The sequence below is a fragment of the Mizuhopecten yessoensis genome, unplaced genomic scaffold, assembly GCF_002113885.1.
Source record: "Mizuhopecten yessoensis strain PY_sf001 unplaced genomic scaffold, ASM211388v2 scaffold245, whole genome shotgun sequence".
NCBI classification, from domain to species: domain Eukaryota; kingdom Metazoa; phylum Mollusca; class Bivalvia; order Pectinida; family Pectinidae; genus Mizuhopecten; species Mizuhopecten yessoensis.
Genome location: NW_018403450.1, coordinates 57,810 through 71,958, shown reverse-complemented (window position 1 = coordinate 71,958; position 14,149 = coordinate 57,810). Strand labels below are relative to the sequence as shown.

The following is a 14,149-nucleotide window of genomic DNA, read 5'->3' as shown; positions in this document are numbered from 1 at the left end:
GTGGTCTCCTTGACTTCGTCCTATTTCCAGGTGCTTACATTTTGTTGTGTTCAGTTGCATTAGCCAAGTTTGGGTCCACTCACACATGCTGGTAATGTTGTCTTGTAGATTATGCCGGTCCTCTAGTGATGATATTTTCGCTGAAAGTTTAGTGTCGTCTGCGAATAGTTTTATTGTGCAGTTTAACATATCAGGCATGTCGTTGACGTAGATTAGAAACAGTATCGGTCCAAGAACACTTCCTTGTGGTACCCCACTTGTGACAGACTTTATGTTAGAAGTAGTCCCGCTTATTGTTACTCGTTGTACCATGTTATCCAGAAAAGCACTTATCCAACTAAGAATTTTGCCCCCTATTCCATACTGTTCAAGCTTGTGTAGAAGAAAGCGATGAGAAATTTTGTCGAAAGCTTTACTGAAGTCTAAATAGATTACATCTATGTTGTATCCAGCTTCCAGTCTACTATACCAGTCTTCCAAGGATTCGAGTAGCTGTGTGGAGCACGATTTCCCTGGCCTAAATCCATGTTGATGCGGCGTGAATAGATTGTTTGTATTCATGTGGGTGAAGATTTCGTCCCTTATGAGCCGTTGCATAATTTTTGATGGTACAGACGTTAAGCTGATAGGTCTGTAATTGCCGGGGTCCTTTTTCGATCCCTTCTCATTTTTTTTTACAATGACTTCGAACGACGGGTTAGTTTGGTTTAATTTTGTTTAACGTCCTATTAACAGCTAAGGTCATTTAAGGACGTGTCTCTATGCGTGCTTGCGTGTGTGTATGCAGGAGACAGGGTATGTTGGTGTGCTTGCCTCCTTGTGATAGCGTGGATCTGATGCCGACTTTATAGTGCTATCTCACTGAAATGTATCATACCGAAGAAACCCAGCACAGCATTCCACACGGTCACATTGAACTGGCAGTGGGTGAACCAGTTGTTGCCATTCCCCTTTAATGCCGAACGTCGAGTTACGGGTATCATATGAATTATTTTCTGGGTTGTTTCATCTTCGGTGGCCAAGGGTTCGCTTCGTATACACTCCACTTATTGGTCTCATTTCCAATTCACCTTCTCACAAAACTTGCATAAAAAGTGTAATTTGTCAATTGTTCCGCTGAACTTGAAACAAAACTCGAAAATATATGGGAGTACAAGATACAAGAATTTAAAAAACATATTGAAAAAATAATAATGAAGTTGGTCAGGAAAGAACCTCTCAAAGACTACCTGACAGATTGCTAAGATACTGACTGGTCTATAGTTTTCCATAATCAAAGAAACATTCTTCTATAAAAAAAAAGAATAACCATGGGCTGCTTTAACCGCCATCGAGGACATTTCCTTTGTGATATATAAAAAAAAACAGTTTGTGAGAGGAAGGGATATAAAGACTCGGTTTAATAATCCATGCCGATATGCCTCCTACACCAGTTGTGTTTTTCACTATCAAATACCTTTTTTTCAAGTGTAAGCAGTCCGAACAGCCTTTATTAGAAAGGAAGGGATTAGCTAAGGACCACCACTACAGTAGCTGTTAAAGACATACGTTATGTTTTAGACTGCCTTACGAAGTTTGCTGTTAAAAAGGACGAGTTGGAGGGGAGTGTTTAATTGTTTCTGGAATTTGTTCTTTGATAGGAAGATGTCAATCACCTCCCTCACTGTGTACTCATGTGCACAATATATTTGCAGCATGGAAAGGTACAATAGATATGTGTGTCAGGGTTAAAATCTTAAGAGTGTATATAGTAAGTTTTAATTCTAAGTGTTGTATTATTGTATTAGCATCAATTAGCATCATCATCAGCACATCATTTTACAAACTACATGTTGATAGAGAAGAAAACTACTCCTGTAAGTTTCTATTTTTTCTTCTCTATCAACATGTAGTTTGTAAAATGATGTGCTGATGATGATGCTAATTGATGCTAATACAATAATACAACACTTAGAATTAAAACTTATTATATACACTATTAAGATTTTAACCCTGCCACATTAATGTTCCTCTTTCAAACTGCCTGAATTTCACCTTGCGACTAGGCAACTTGGGGACCGCGCCTTTTATAATTATACCAACAAAATTATGCCAGACGCTGATACCATAGTGGAAAAATGGCATAATAAAATAAGGTGGATTGATTGGTTAGTTAAACATCCAAAATTGATGGATCGCAACTTTTACAAAACATGTAAGTGGGTTTAGTTTGCTACAGAAGTGAAAGATGTCACTTTAATCCGATAGAGATTTGCCATTAGTTAAATGGTCAAGGTCACAGTTTAGGTCACCAGGCGTCAAAATTATTGAATTTGGTGGAAATGATATGAAGACCTATGGTAGCGTTGTCTACAAACGTGTAATCGCCGAGACTAGGCGGGTAATAGGCGCCCATAATTGCCTAGCAAACATATATATGGTTATGGGATGGGGATCTCAACCGTTTCAAAGCTATTAATCAAGAGTTAAGTCCCTATGGGTGAGGACAGACCTCAAGGTCAATTATAATATCATGACTGTGTTCGAAAATTGTTTCAAAATTATGACTCAGAATTTAAGCCCCAAGAGGTGGGGTCAGACCCCAGAGTCCATTATTAGATTATGTCAGTTGTGTTTGTCTCCTGATGCTCATTAATTGCATGCATGGTAATAGGATGGTGATTTCGAGAGTCCAAGTTGCCGCCCCTCAGATCCGGGGGTCAGCTCTTTAACTACTTTAGTTTTGAAACCTCAAACACCGAAGAATGCTCCAGACCCGATATGGTTGATATCCAGAGAATTTCAGAGAAGAAGTCGCCTAAAACAATATGGCAAAACTACCCCTTTCATTTTTAGGAAATTGTTGACAACCAATGGACGCCACGTCACACCATAAGTTCACCTTGGTCCTTGACCCGTATTCATGACGTGAAACTGTTCTCATGCTCAGACTGAAATTATGTGCTCAAGCCCAGTTTCTTCTTTCAGTGATTTATTTATTTTAAAAAGCAATTTGTCGATGATTTTTGCAGAGATTTCAAGCCAAATGCAATTTTAAATTTTAAACCTGACTATTTTTACTGTGTCATATGATTTTAGCGAATTACAGGAAAGTTGGTTTATCTGTTCTGGGCCCATATTCTGGATAAGTTGTCCTCAAACAAACCTTAACTCCCTTAATCAAAACGATCAAAACGTCAAATGTAAACAATGAAAACAGTTTTCGGTTTTAAGTCTCTTCATTGTTTTTTCGAATCATTAACAAAATTAGATTTGTTTATTAATTTAAAACGGGAACAAGAAATTTGGCATGAGCACAAAATCCATGCCAAGTTGAGTATGAGAACGGTTTTGTGAATGCGGGCCCTGGTGAGCTAAAAATTGCGCGTGCAAGACCTGCAACTGTTTAGGTCTAGATCTATTAGGGATAAATTGCGCAACATGTAGAAATATTTTTCTGTACTTAATCTCACAAACATTCCCAAAATTCACCATAAAATGTTACACTTCTGGCATAAACTGTTCACTGATTTGAAGCCGCGTAAGATAACGTTATTGCAAAATTCAAGAAGTGATCCGATTTGAGTCTACTGACTTTGCTATACCGGAAACACTAATTGACGGTGACGTTCGAAGTGTTCTGTTAGGCTTATAAATATATTGCGTGAACACTGGGTGTTGATTTTGTTGGTAAAAACACCAGTCGATACAATCTCTACCCAGAGTTTTCGTTCTTTTTCAGGACCGTAACTCTGCGTGGAGATTGCAGACGATATTCTTCTTTTGATACAACCATCAACTCAACTTATAATTCAGTCTCTGAATTTTCAATGAATGATCCATTTTGGGTACTGTCAGCAATTTCAACAAATGTCATGCTGTCAAGAACAACTTAAATTAAAACTAGCCGAACGTTTTCTACTTGAAGGAGAAATATTTATTGGTTTCAAGAGTTTCAATGAAACTGTTTTTAAAAGTTTTGTAGAGATCTCTTGATGTTTCAATTTTTGATGTTCTTTCTATTTTTGACAGTGTTTAGTATCACGTAAATTAAGCGCCTGAATGACACTGATTATCAGAACTGGAACTTGAAATAGACCTACAAGGTGAAACTCTGGTTAAGGACTCATGACCTCTCTATTTACACATGTTTGGTCTCAAGTTCCACAAAAAAGTCAGTCGTAAAGCTAGTGTAATAATGAACTATGCAAGAAGTTTAGTGAAGACAACATGACATTTAATGAAGACAACATTACAACTCCTTGTCAATGTCAGGAAAACTGGACGGACCAAATAATGTTAAGTTATTTTATAAGACATTTAAAAGGGCAGGCATGTTTGTGTGTCAAGCAGTCATTCCCTAATGCATATCGCCCATCAATTATCGGTACTGGACACAATGTCACACAGAGAAGAAATAGATCAGGTACACATAAAAAATTCAAACATGAAAAGAAGGACCTTTATGAAATCTTGGAATTGTCGCAAAAGGCAACAAGCGTGCAGATCAAAGGATCATACTTTAGATTGTCAAAGAAGTACCATCCGGACATCAACAAAAGTAAAGATGCTGCTGTGAAATTTGCAGAAATTGCAGACGCTTATGAAATACTAGGGAAAACACATTCAAGAAATATGTATGATAAAGGATTGATTGAGGAAGACGACCTGAGAAACACTGGACATCCAGATGGTTGGAAGGCATACAGAAAGGGCTTCAAAAAGTATGATGGGCCTCCTATGCGTGGTAGAACAACTATCTACGATTTTGATGCATGGACAAGGTTAGTACTCAGTATTAGTAGTGTAACAGTTCACGTCTTTAGTCCTCCACCGTTGTCCTTCCGGTTTCTAGCGTAAAGTGACGTACGTTTTCTATCCTTGGAGTCTGTAGCATGACAAAATATATACGCAACACTAAACTGATCGTTTCCAACATTTATTAGCATAGGCAATATTGCCAACAACGTTTAGGAATAGTGCGACCTATTATGTGGGTACCCAATACCATTCTGCGCCGGCGTTAACGTCAAAATACTCGGTGACTTTCACTCGGTGCCGTGAGGAAGATCCAACCAGAGGCTCTGGTGTTCCCAAACGCCCTTGCGGCGTACCTGGCGACAACCCGTGCCCACCTGCCGACGTCAACCCTCTGCCGTTCTGGTCCGGTGGTTTTCCTCACGTCACAGAGTGTTTAGCTCTATTGTCTCGCTCACCTTAATATGACTTGCTGGTCACTGGTCTGCTCTCCGAGAGAGTGAGACCGGCCGACGGCCAGCGGTATATATACGCATGAATGAACCCACATAATAAGACGCAATCCTTTACACGTTACAATACAGGTAACACACATTTGGTACAAATACAGGTAAAAACTAACATACATTACAGTAGTGTTCAGTTGTACTGTACAATATGTAGCAGTAAACATGGGTATAGCCAATTATTGTAAAACACCCACCAAAACACCTCAGAGTGCCATTATTAAAAATTATTTTCAGATCATTGTTAAATTTTCAATTGTAAAAAGTCTAATTATAATTGTAAGAGATGTGCATTGATTAGGTTGCCTTCCAAGCGTTAGCTGTAGGGAATTTCCCTTTAGCTCAGTGGTAGAGCATCGGACTGGAGAGCCAAGGGTTGTGGGTTCGAGCCCCAGCGACGACAGTATCTTTATTACTATTCCCCATCCTACTACAAACTGGTACTGTTGACCTTCCCCGTTCAAGGTAGGAGAACCCTTGGCGGGGAGTCAAAGAACCTAGGTTGGTGTTTGAAAAAGGGGTGGAATAGTCTAAAAGATCTGCAATGATTAGGTTGCCTTACAACCATGACCTAGGGAATTTCCCTTTAGCTCAACGGTAGAATATTGGGCTGAAGAGCCAAGGGTCCCTGGTTTGTGCCCCACCGGAGACACTTTCTTTTGATGAATCTTAATCGCTCCCTTGGGTCCGATCATTGCACACCCTGGGGATGAGTCCCAGCCAGGTTAGGGTTAGCTCCTCCTCATCAGAATGTTCTGATCATACAAGAAGTTTCAACAAGCCTCCTAAATCATGGTATTGTCATCCAAAATTTCCAACCCCTGATAATTCATTTATTCGTAAAAAAACTCCAGTTAAACATTAGAATTCAGGTATGAACGTTGGATTTATTATGCCCATGTGACGAGTGGTTGAGGATATACATATAGGGATCTTCCTGTATGATTGAACGTACTTGTCCCAAACGGTGTCACCGTTCTATAGACTTCATTTCTTTATCAGATTGTCACAGAACTTCACACAGTGGTCAAAAATCATGTCTTGTTCTAGTTCGTGTTTCAATCTTCTCATCTGTGGTCGAAAACTAGGTCACTGAATAGAATTTTGGACATCATCGCTCTACGGACTTCATTTCTTTTCCAATTGTCAGCAAATTTCGCACTCATGTTCACAAATATCACCTTTCCTGCAGGTCAAATCTAGGTCACTGTTACTATAAATAGAGTTCGATATAAATTGCTCTGCAGACCCCATTTCCTTTCTGGTCATCACTTAACTTCACACACTTGTTCACAAACATTACCTTTTGTATGTTGTTGCATTTTGACCTTTGCTGTCTAAGATTAGGTCACTTTTACTATAAATAAAGTTGGAGAGACATTGCTCCATTACACTTCATTTTTTTCCAATTATCACAAAACGTTCACACAGCAAGTTCATAAGCATCACCTCTAAGGTTCTTATCAATTTGAGTTCATGTTTCGACCTTCTGGTAAAAACTAGGTCACAATTACTATAAATAGAATTTAATGGACACTACAGATTTCATTACTTATCCAATTGACACAACACTTCACACCTGTCCTTTAACATTACTTCTTATTTGGTTTGTTTTTTCGACCTTCTGTGATTAAAAACTAGGTCATGGTTACAATTAATAGAATCTGAAAGAAATTGCTCTACATGCAGGCCCAATTATCACAAAACTGAAGTTTAAACACATGTTCACACACATCATCTTTTGTATGAGTTAACATTTCACAAGGACATGTGTATCATCTGCAACGCCATGTTGAACATGTAATTTAGTCATTAAGATGGTACATACAGACATTAAGATGGTACATACAGACATTAAGATGGTACATACAGACATTAAGATGGTACATACAGACAATAAGATGATACATACAGACATTAAGATGGTACATAGTACATACAGATGTTTACAAACAGGGCGTTAAACAGCATGGTTGTCTAGGGGGCTTGATGAACCTAAGTAGTGGCATGGTTGTCTAGGGGGCTTGTTGAACCTTTGTAGGGTCATGGTTGTCTAGGGGGCTTGTTTAACCTTAGTAGTGTCATGGTTGTCTTGGGGGTTTGTTGTACCTTAGCAGTGTCATGGTTGTCTAGAGGGCTTGTTGAACCTTAGTAGTGTCATGGGTGTCTAGGGGGCTTGTTGAACCTTAGGAGTGGCATGGTTGTCTAGGGGGCTTGTTGCACCTTAGTAGTGTAATGGATGTCTAGGGGGCTTGTTGAACCTTAGTAGGGTCATGGTTGTCTGGGGGGCTTGTTGAACATTAGTAGTGTCATGGTTGTCTAGGGGTCTTGTTGAATCTTTGTAGTGTCCTGGTTGTCGTCTGTCCACTGTTAGGGGCCTCGTTGAACCTTAGTAGTGTCATGGGTGTCTTGGGGGGTTGTTGTACCTTAGTAGTGTCATGGTTGTCGTCTGTTCTCTGTTAGGGGGCTCGTTGAACCTTTGTAGTGTCATGGTTCTCTAGGGTTCTTGTTGAATCTTTTTAGTGTCATGGTTGTCATCTGTCCACTGTTATGGGCTTGTTGAACCTTTGTAGTGTTATGGTTGTCTAGGGTTCTTGTTGAATCTTTGTAGCGTCATGGTTGTCATCTGTCCACTGTTATGGGCTTGTTGAACCTTTGTAGTGCCATGGTTGTCTAGGGTTCTTGTTTAATCTTTGTAGTGTCATGGTTGTCGTCTGTTCTCTGTTAGGGGGCTCGTTGAACCTTAGTAGTGTCGTGGTTGTCTAGGGGGCTTGTTGAACGTTTGTAGTGTCATGGTTGTCTAGAGGGCTTGTTGAACCTTAGTAGTGTCATCGTTGTCGTCTGTCCACTGTTAGGGGCCTCGTTGAACCTTAGTAGTGTCATGGGTGTCTTGGGGGTTTGTTGTACCTTAGCAGTGTCATGGTTGTCTAGAGGGCTTGTTGAACCTTAGTAGTGTCATTGTTGTCTAGGGGGCTTGTTGAACCTTAGTAGTGTCATGGGTGTCTAGGGGGCTTGTTGAACCTTTGTTGTGTCATGGTTGTCTAGGGTTCTCGTTGAATCTTTGTAGTGTCATGGGTGTCGTCTGTCCACTGTTAGGGGCCTCGTTGAACCTTAGTAGTGTCATGGTTGATGTCTGTCCACTGTTAGGGGGCTCGTTGAACCTTAGTAGTGCCATGGTTGACTAGGGGGCTTGTTGAACCTTTGGAGTGTCATGGTTGTCTAGGGGGTTTGTTGAACCTTTGTAGTGTCATGGCTGTCTAGGGTTCTTGTTGAATCTTTGTATTGTCATGGTTGTCATCTGTCCACTGTTATGGGCTTGTTGAACCTTTGTGGTGTCATGGTTGTCTAGGGGCCTTGTTGAACCTTTGTAGTGTCATGGTTGTCGTCTGTTCTCTGTTAGGGGGCTCGTTGAACCTTAGTAGTGCCATGGTTGACTAGGGGGCTTGTTGAACCTTTGTTGTGTCATGGTTGTCTAGGGTTCTTATTGAATCTTTGTAGTGTCATGGTTGTCGTCTGTTCTCTGTTAGGGGGCTCGTTGAACCTTAGTAGTGCCATGGTTGACTAGGGGGCTTGTTGAACCTTTGGAGTGAAATGGTTGTCTTGGGGGCTTGTTGAACCTTAGTAGTGTCATGGATGTCTAGGGGGCTTGTTGAACCTTTGTAGGGTCATGGTTGTCTAGGGGGCTTGTTGAACCTTAGTAGTGTCATGGTTGTCTTGGGGGTTTGTTGTACCTTAGTAGTGTCATGGTTGTCTAGAGGGCTAGAGAGATGATTATGGCCATTCCAAACAACTCAAATCATAGTAAAATTGCCAGTAACTTATTTTAGCAGATTGTGATCCTGAAAATGAGGGCTTAGTGACCTGGATTAATAAATGGACTTTACATAATGTGTCGTTTGATACATTTCTTTGGTGATAAAAATGAACTAGACATGTTAAAAACATTGTAAAATGAAAAGCACTGAAATGTTCATATCATGTCTAGCTTTCATATAACAAAAGCTAAACATAGATAAAAGACATTTTATGTTTGGTTAATTTATTCATCATGATCACATGGCCTTGGTTTTATTTTTATATACTGGTAAAATATGCTACCAGAGCATTTTACTATGATATTTGTGGTTTGTTGAAGCCACAACCATCTTGGTTTGAAGCCAGTACGCTACTTGAAAGCTACTTTAAGAGAAGTTAAGCTATGCATGACATCTAGGTATATAAAACAGCCGGGGTTTGATTCCCCGATCAGACGTGAAAAGGTATGGGGTCACCCTGCCCGTCTATGTGGGTTTCCTCGGGGCACTACGGTTTCCTCCCACATTAAGAACCACCACACGCAAACATCTGGGCCAACAAGAGTGAATAATTTAAGCTAAAATAACTAGTTTGATAATTGTTGTGAAATAAATAAAGTTTTTTAGGTATATATAGACTTTAGATAAATTGTCATTTCCTAGCAGCATTCAATTTGATCGCAAAAAATTGACACATAAATTCATTGAACTATGTGTATTTTTATGAAGACATATGACTTAGTACCAAATATCTTATTGCAGATTAAATATATAAGCTGTCTTAAATATATATACCATTTTGATAACCGATTTACAAGTGCAATATATCCAAATTACATATATATATCCGAATCCCAATGTTTAACTGTGGTCTTGACTAAAATAAATCCCAATGTTTAATGGTGGTCTTGACTTATCAAGGGGTTGAAGTTTCAGTGACTGTACCATCTGTTAGGGGGCTTTTTGAACCTTAGTAGGGTCATGGTTGTCGTTTGTCCACTGTTATGGGCTTGTTGAACCTTAGTAGTGTCATGGTTGTCTAGGGGGCTTGTTGAACCTTAGTAGTGTCATGGTTGTCTAGGGGGCTTTTTGAACTTTAGTAGGGTCATGGTTGTCTAGAGGGCTTGTTGAACCTTAGTAGTGGCATGGTTGTCTAGGGGGCTTGTTGAACCTTAGTAGTGTCATGGTTGTCTAGGGGGCTTGTTGAACCTTAGTAGTGTCATGGTTGTCTAGGGGGCTTTTTGAACCTTAGTAGGGTCATGGTTATCAAGGGGGCTTGTTGAACCTTAGTAGTGTCATGGTTGTCGTCTGTCCTCTGTTAGGGGGCTTGTTGAACCTTAGTAGTGTCATGGTTGTCGTCTGTCAACTGTTAGGGGGCTCGTTGAACCTTAGTAGTGTCATGGTTGTCGTCTGTCCTCTGTTAGGGGGCTTGTTGAACCTTAGTAGTGGCATGGTTGTTGTCTGTCCACGGTTAGGGGGCTCGTTGAACCTTAGTAGTGTCATGGTTGTCGTCTGTTCACTGTTAGGGGGCTCGTTGAACCTTAGTAGTGTCATGGTTGTCGTTGGTCCATCCATCAGCCGTCCATCAACTCTAGAGATTTTTCTGAACGATTCAAGAAAAGGCCCCAAATTGTCTCAGTAAAACACAAATTTGGTTTGGTTGTTTGTGTTTTATGTCCTATTAACAGCTATGGTCATTTAAACAAAGTTTATAAATCATTTAAAAAACAATTGTAGTATCCTTTGGCTAAAGGTCTCAATGTTGTATAAATGGAGGATGTGGCCCCTCCTTGGGGTTGATGGGCTGCAGACGTCAATAAGTGGTCAATTAAGGCATGTCTTTAAAATTCTACTCATTCTTTTCAAATGAAGGGATTTTAAACAAATTCCACCTGGAGTATCCTTGCACCAAGGGGACTTGTTATATGTATGCAGGGTGTTTGCCAGGTGTTTATAGGGTCCAGTACAGGGACCCATTCCCAATTGAAAAGTGACCCCACATTTTCCCAATATCAGTCTTTATTTTCTCAATTGGATTAAAAGCATGTTTATACAAGTTTCCAGTTGTTATAATGTGCAACGTTCAAAGTATTACCTTCCATAAAGGAGCATTCAAAATAAAAAAGCACTAAAAATTGATGTGTTTGTTTATTGCTGAACATTTTATTGTAAAAATCACCTTGAGGATTTTATTTTGCTAATCGCATTGCAGGTTTTTATTTTTCTCAAACTTATGATATTTTCCCAGACCTGTACATATTAGAATACTGATGATGTTTCCCATTCTTTTATTGAGTGGAACATTAATGTTGTTTATATTGAAGATGTGACCCCCTGAGGGAAGAGGGGGCCCAATAATGGAAATAAAGGTACAAAACGAAAGTCATTTTCTTAACATTACTACTTTAGATGTATAGAATGATGGTATTTGTATTTTGCCTGTAGCTTGTATATATATGTATCAACTGTTTTGTTATGCCTTTTACCTCAATAGATCATTTAAAATTGATTTAGATAATTATAGGTAAAAATCAGGTGTGTTTATGTGCCTCTTATTTACCTTTTAACCCAGAGAATATGTAAAAAAACCCACCTGGAAATCTTTTTCAGAAATCACTATTCAGAGGTTTTTGAAAAGAGGAATACTGACAAACAGAAGTTTGAGGAATACCACCTAGAGAAACAAGAGATGGAAGAGAGGAGTCATCAGTGGTCTATGCGTCCGGGGGATCACATGGCACTCGCGCTTTTTATTACTGTATTTGTTGGCATAATGGTACTAATGAGTAAAGCTAGATCAAATTTGGCATCAGAATATTTAAACTTTGAATCAGAAGTATTTTCAAGGAAAGATCACATCAAGAAAAGAAAAGCTGACCAGATTAGACGTGGCATAAGCAAAGATTTAGAAACCAATTTAGCTACGGACTGATGTATTTCGTTATTAAATGCTGTATATACAAATGTATTTAGTTTTTATGATAAATTGTGCATTAGCCAAAGCTCTATCCTAGATCCCATGTTTTGGCAGATACATTAACATTGTAGGTAGTTGAAGGACTTTATTTCATTTTACAAACATATCACCGGTTTTAATCCTTTGAAATCATCTTTTGCTTTGATATTGGTATGTTCACTGTTTGATATAAACAGTTCCACTGTTTTTGTACACTGTTCAATATCAAGTGGGTGATAAAACAAAGCAATGATTTATCAAATCAAATTACTGTATTTTCTTCATGTTTGGTGAATTTTCATTACATTTGTTTATTAAAATTTGACTTTCCAACAACTATTTTTAAAAATTCATATGTAATATAAACAAACTATATATTATATATGTCATGGTAGTAGGTGGAAGGGATCATTTAATCTTAGGAGTGATCCTCAAACGAAGATGGCTAAGAGACATCCATCTTTAAATTTAAGCTGAAGTTTGTTGGCACTGTTTCTCATAAAGAATTGGAGATATTGTTCTTAAATTTTATAGTAAGGTGCCTCATGGTCTGTCATTATGCAGGTTTCCTTTCAAGACTGATTAGATAACCAAGATGGCTACCAGACATCAATCTTTAATATTGACAGTTCAAATTTATCAAATTTCATTGTTGATTTTCATTGGTCCCGAGTTGTGCATGCATGTTTCATTTTGAGACTGATAAGAAAAACAAATTTCCACTAGGCAGTCATCCTGGTTTTTGGCGGTTCCAGTTTGTTATCACTAGTTCCCAGAAAGTTCTAGACAGATCTCTCTCATATTTCAAAAGTTGGGACCCTTTCTTACAAATTAAATCACTGTGCCAGTAAATGCCAGAAAATAGGTCAAACGACAATATGTCTTTAAACAATAATACAGACAATAGTATAAACTTTTGTTCAAAATTACCACATGGTACATTGACTGTTCACGCAACTCAATCCTACAGCTAAAAAGATGAATCTTACTTAGAACTAATGAAGGTGGTGAGCTTTAAGATTCCTCTGTGATGATCATGTTTTTAGCTAAATAAATCCTGTTACATTTTTTATTGCATGGTGCTGCGTCCGTCAGGCGTCATTTTTTTACTTTAAACAACTTCTTCTCAGTAACCAAAAAACCTAGGGTGATGATATTTGGCCAGAAGCGCTTAGATGAAGAGCTACCAAGTTTGTTCAAATAAATGACCTTGCCTTATATTCAAGGTCACAGGGGTCAAATATGTTAAAATCTTTTAAAAAACTACTTCTGAAAAACCAAGAGGCCTAGTTTGATAATAATTGGCCAGTAAAATGCTGGGATTAAGGGCTGCCAGGAGTTTTCAAATAAATGACCTTGACTTATATTCAAGGTCACAGGGGTCAAATATGTTAAAAACATTTAAACAATTTCTTCTGAATAACCAAGAGGCCTAGGGTGATGATAGTTGGCCAGTAACATGGTGGGATGAAGGGCTACCAAGTTTGTTCAAATAAATGACATTGACCCATTTTCAAGGTCACAGGGGTCAAAATTGTTTAAAACCTTTAAACAACTTTTTCTGAATAACCGAGAGACCTAGGGTGATGCTATTCGGGCAGTTATATGCTGGGTTGAAGGGCTACCAAGTTTGTTTAAATAAATGACCTTGACTTATATTCAAGGTCACAGAGGGAAAATATGTTTTAAACATTTAAACAACTTTTAATAACCAATAGGCTTAGGGTGATGATATTTGGCTAGTAGCATGCTGGGATGAAGGGCTATAAAGTTTGTTCAAATGAATGACCTTCATCTTTTTTCAAGGTTGCAGGGTCAAATATGTTCTTAACCTTTAAATAACTTCTTCTGAATAACCAAGGGGCCCAGGATAATGCCATTAACATGCTAGGATGAAGGACTACCAAGTTCAAATGAATGACCTTGACATATATATTTTAAGGTCACAGGGGTCAAATATGTTTAAAACAATTGAATGACTTCTTCTTAATAAGCAAAAGGCCAAGGGTGATAATATTTGGCCATTAACATGCTGGGATGAAGGACTACCAAGTGAATGACCTTCACCCATATTTAAGGTCACAGTGGTCAATATATGTTTAAATCTTTAAATGATTTGTTCTGTATAACCAAAAGGTCCAGGGTAATGATATTTT

At 38.6% G+C, this 14,149-nt stretch overlaps 1 protein-coding gene across 1 annotated transcript; it reads left to right on the top strand.

Annotated features, from left to right (window-relative positions):
- The first annotated feature begins 4,057 nt into the window (after positions 1 to 4,057).
- On the top strand, positions 4,058 to 13,164 carry LOC110444646 (dnaJ homolog subfamily C member 30-like). Its single transcript, XM_021489045.1, has 2 exons — positions 4,058 to 4,763; positions 11,648 to 13,164. The coding sequence occupies exons 1-2, from the start codon at positions 4,210 to 4,212 to the stop codon at positions 11,967 to 11,969; spliced, it is 876 nt and encodes a 291-aa protein (XP_021344720.1). The 5' UTR covers positions 4,058 to 4,209; the 3' UTR covers positions 11,970 to 13,164.
- The last annotated feature ends 985 nt before the right edge of the window (positions 13,165 to 14,149 follow it).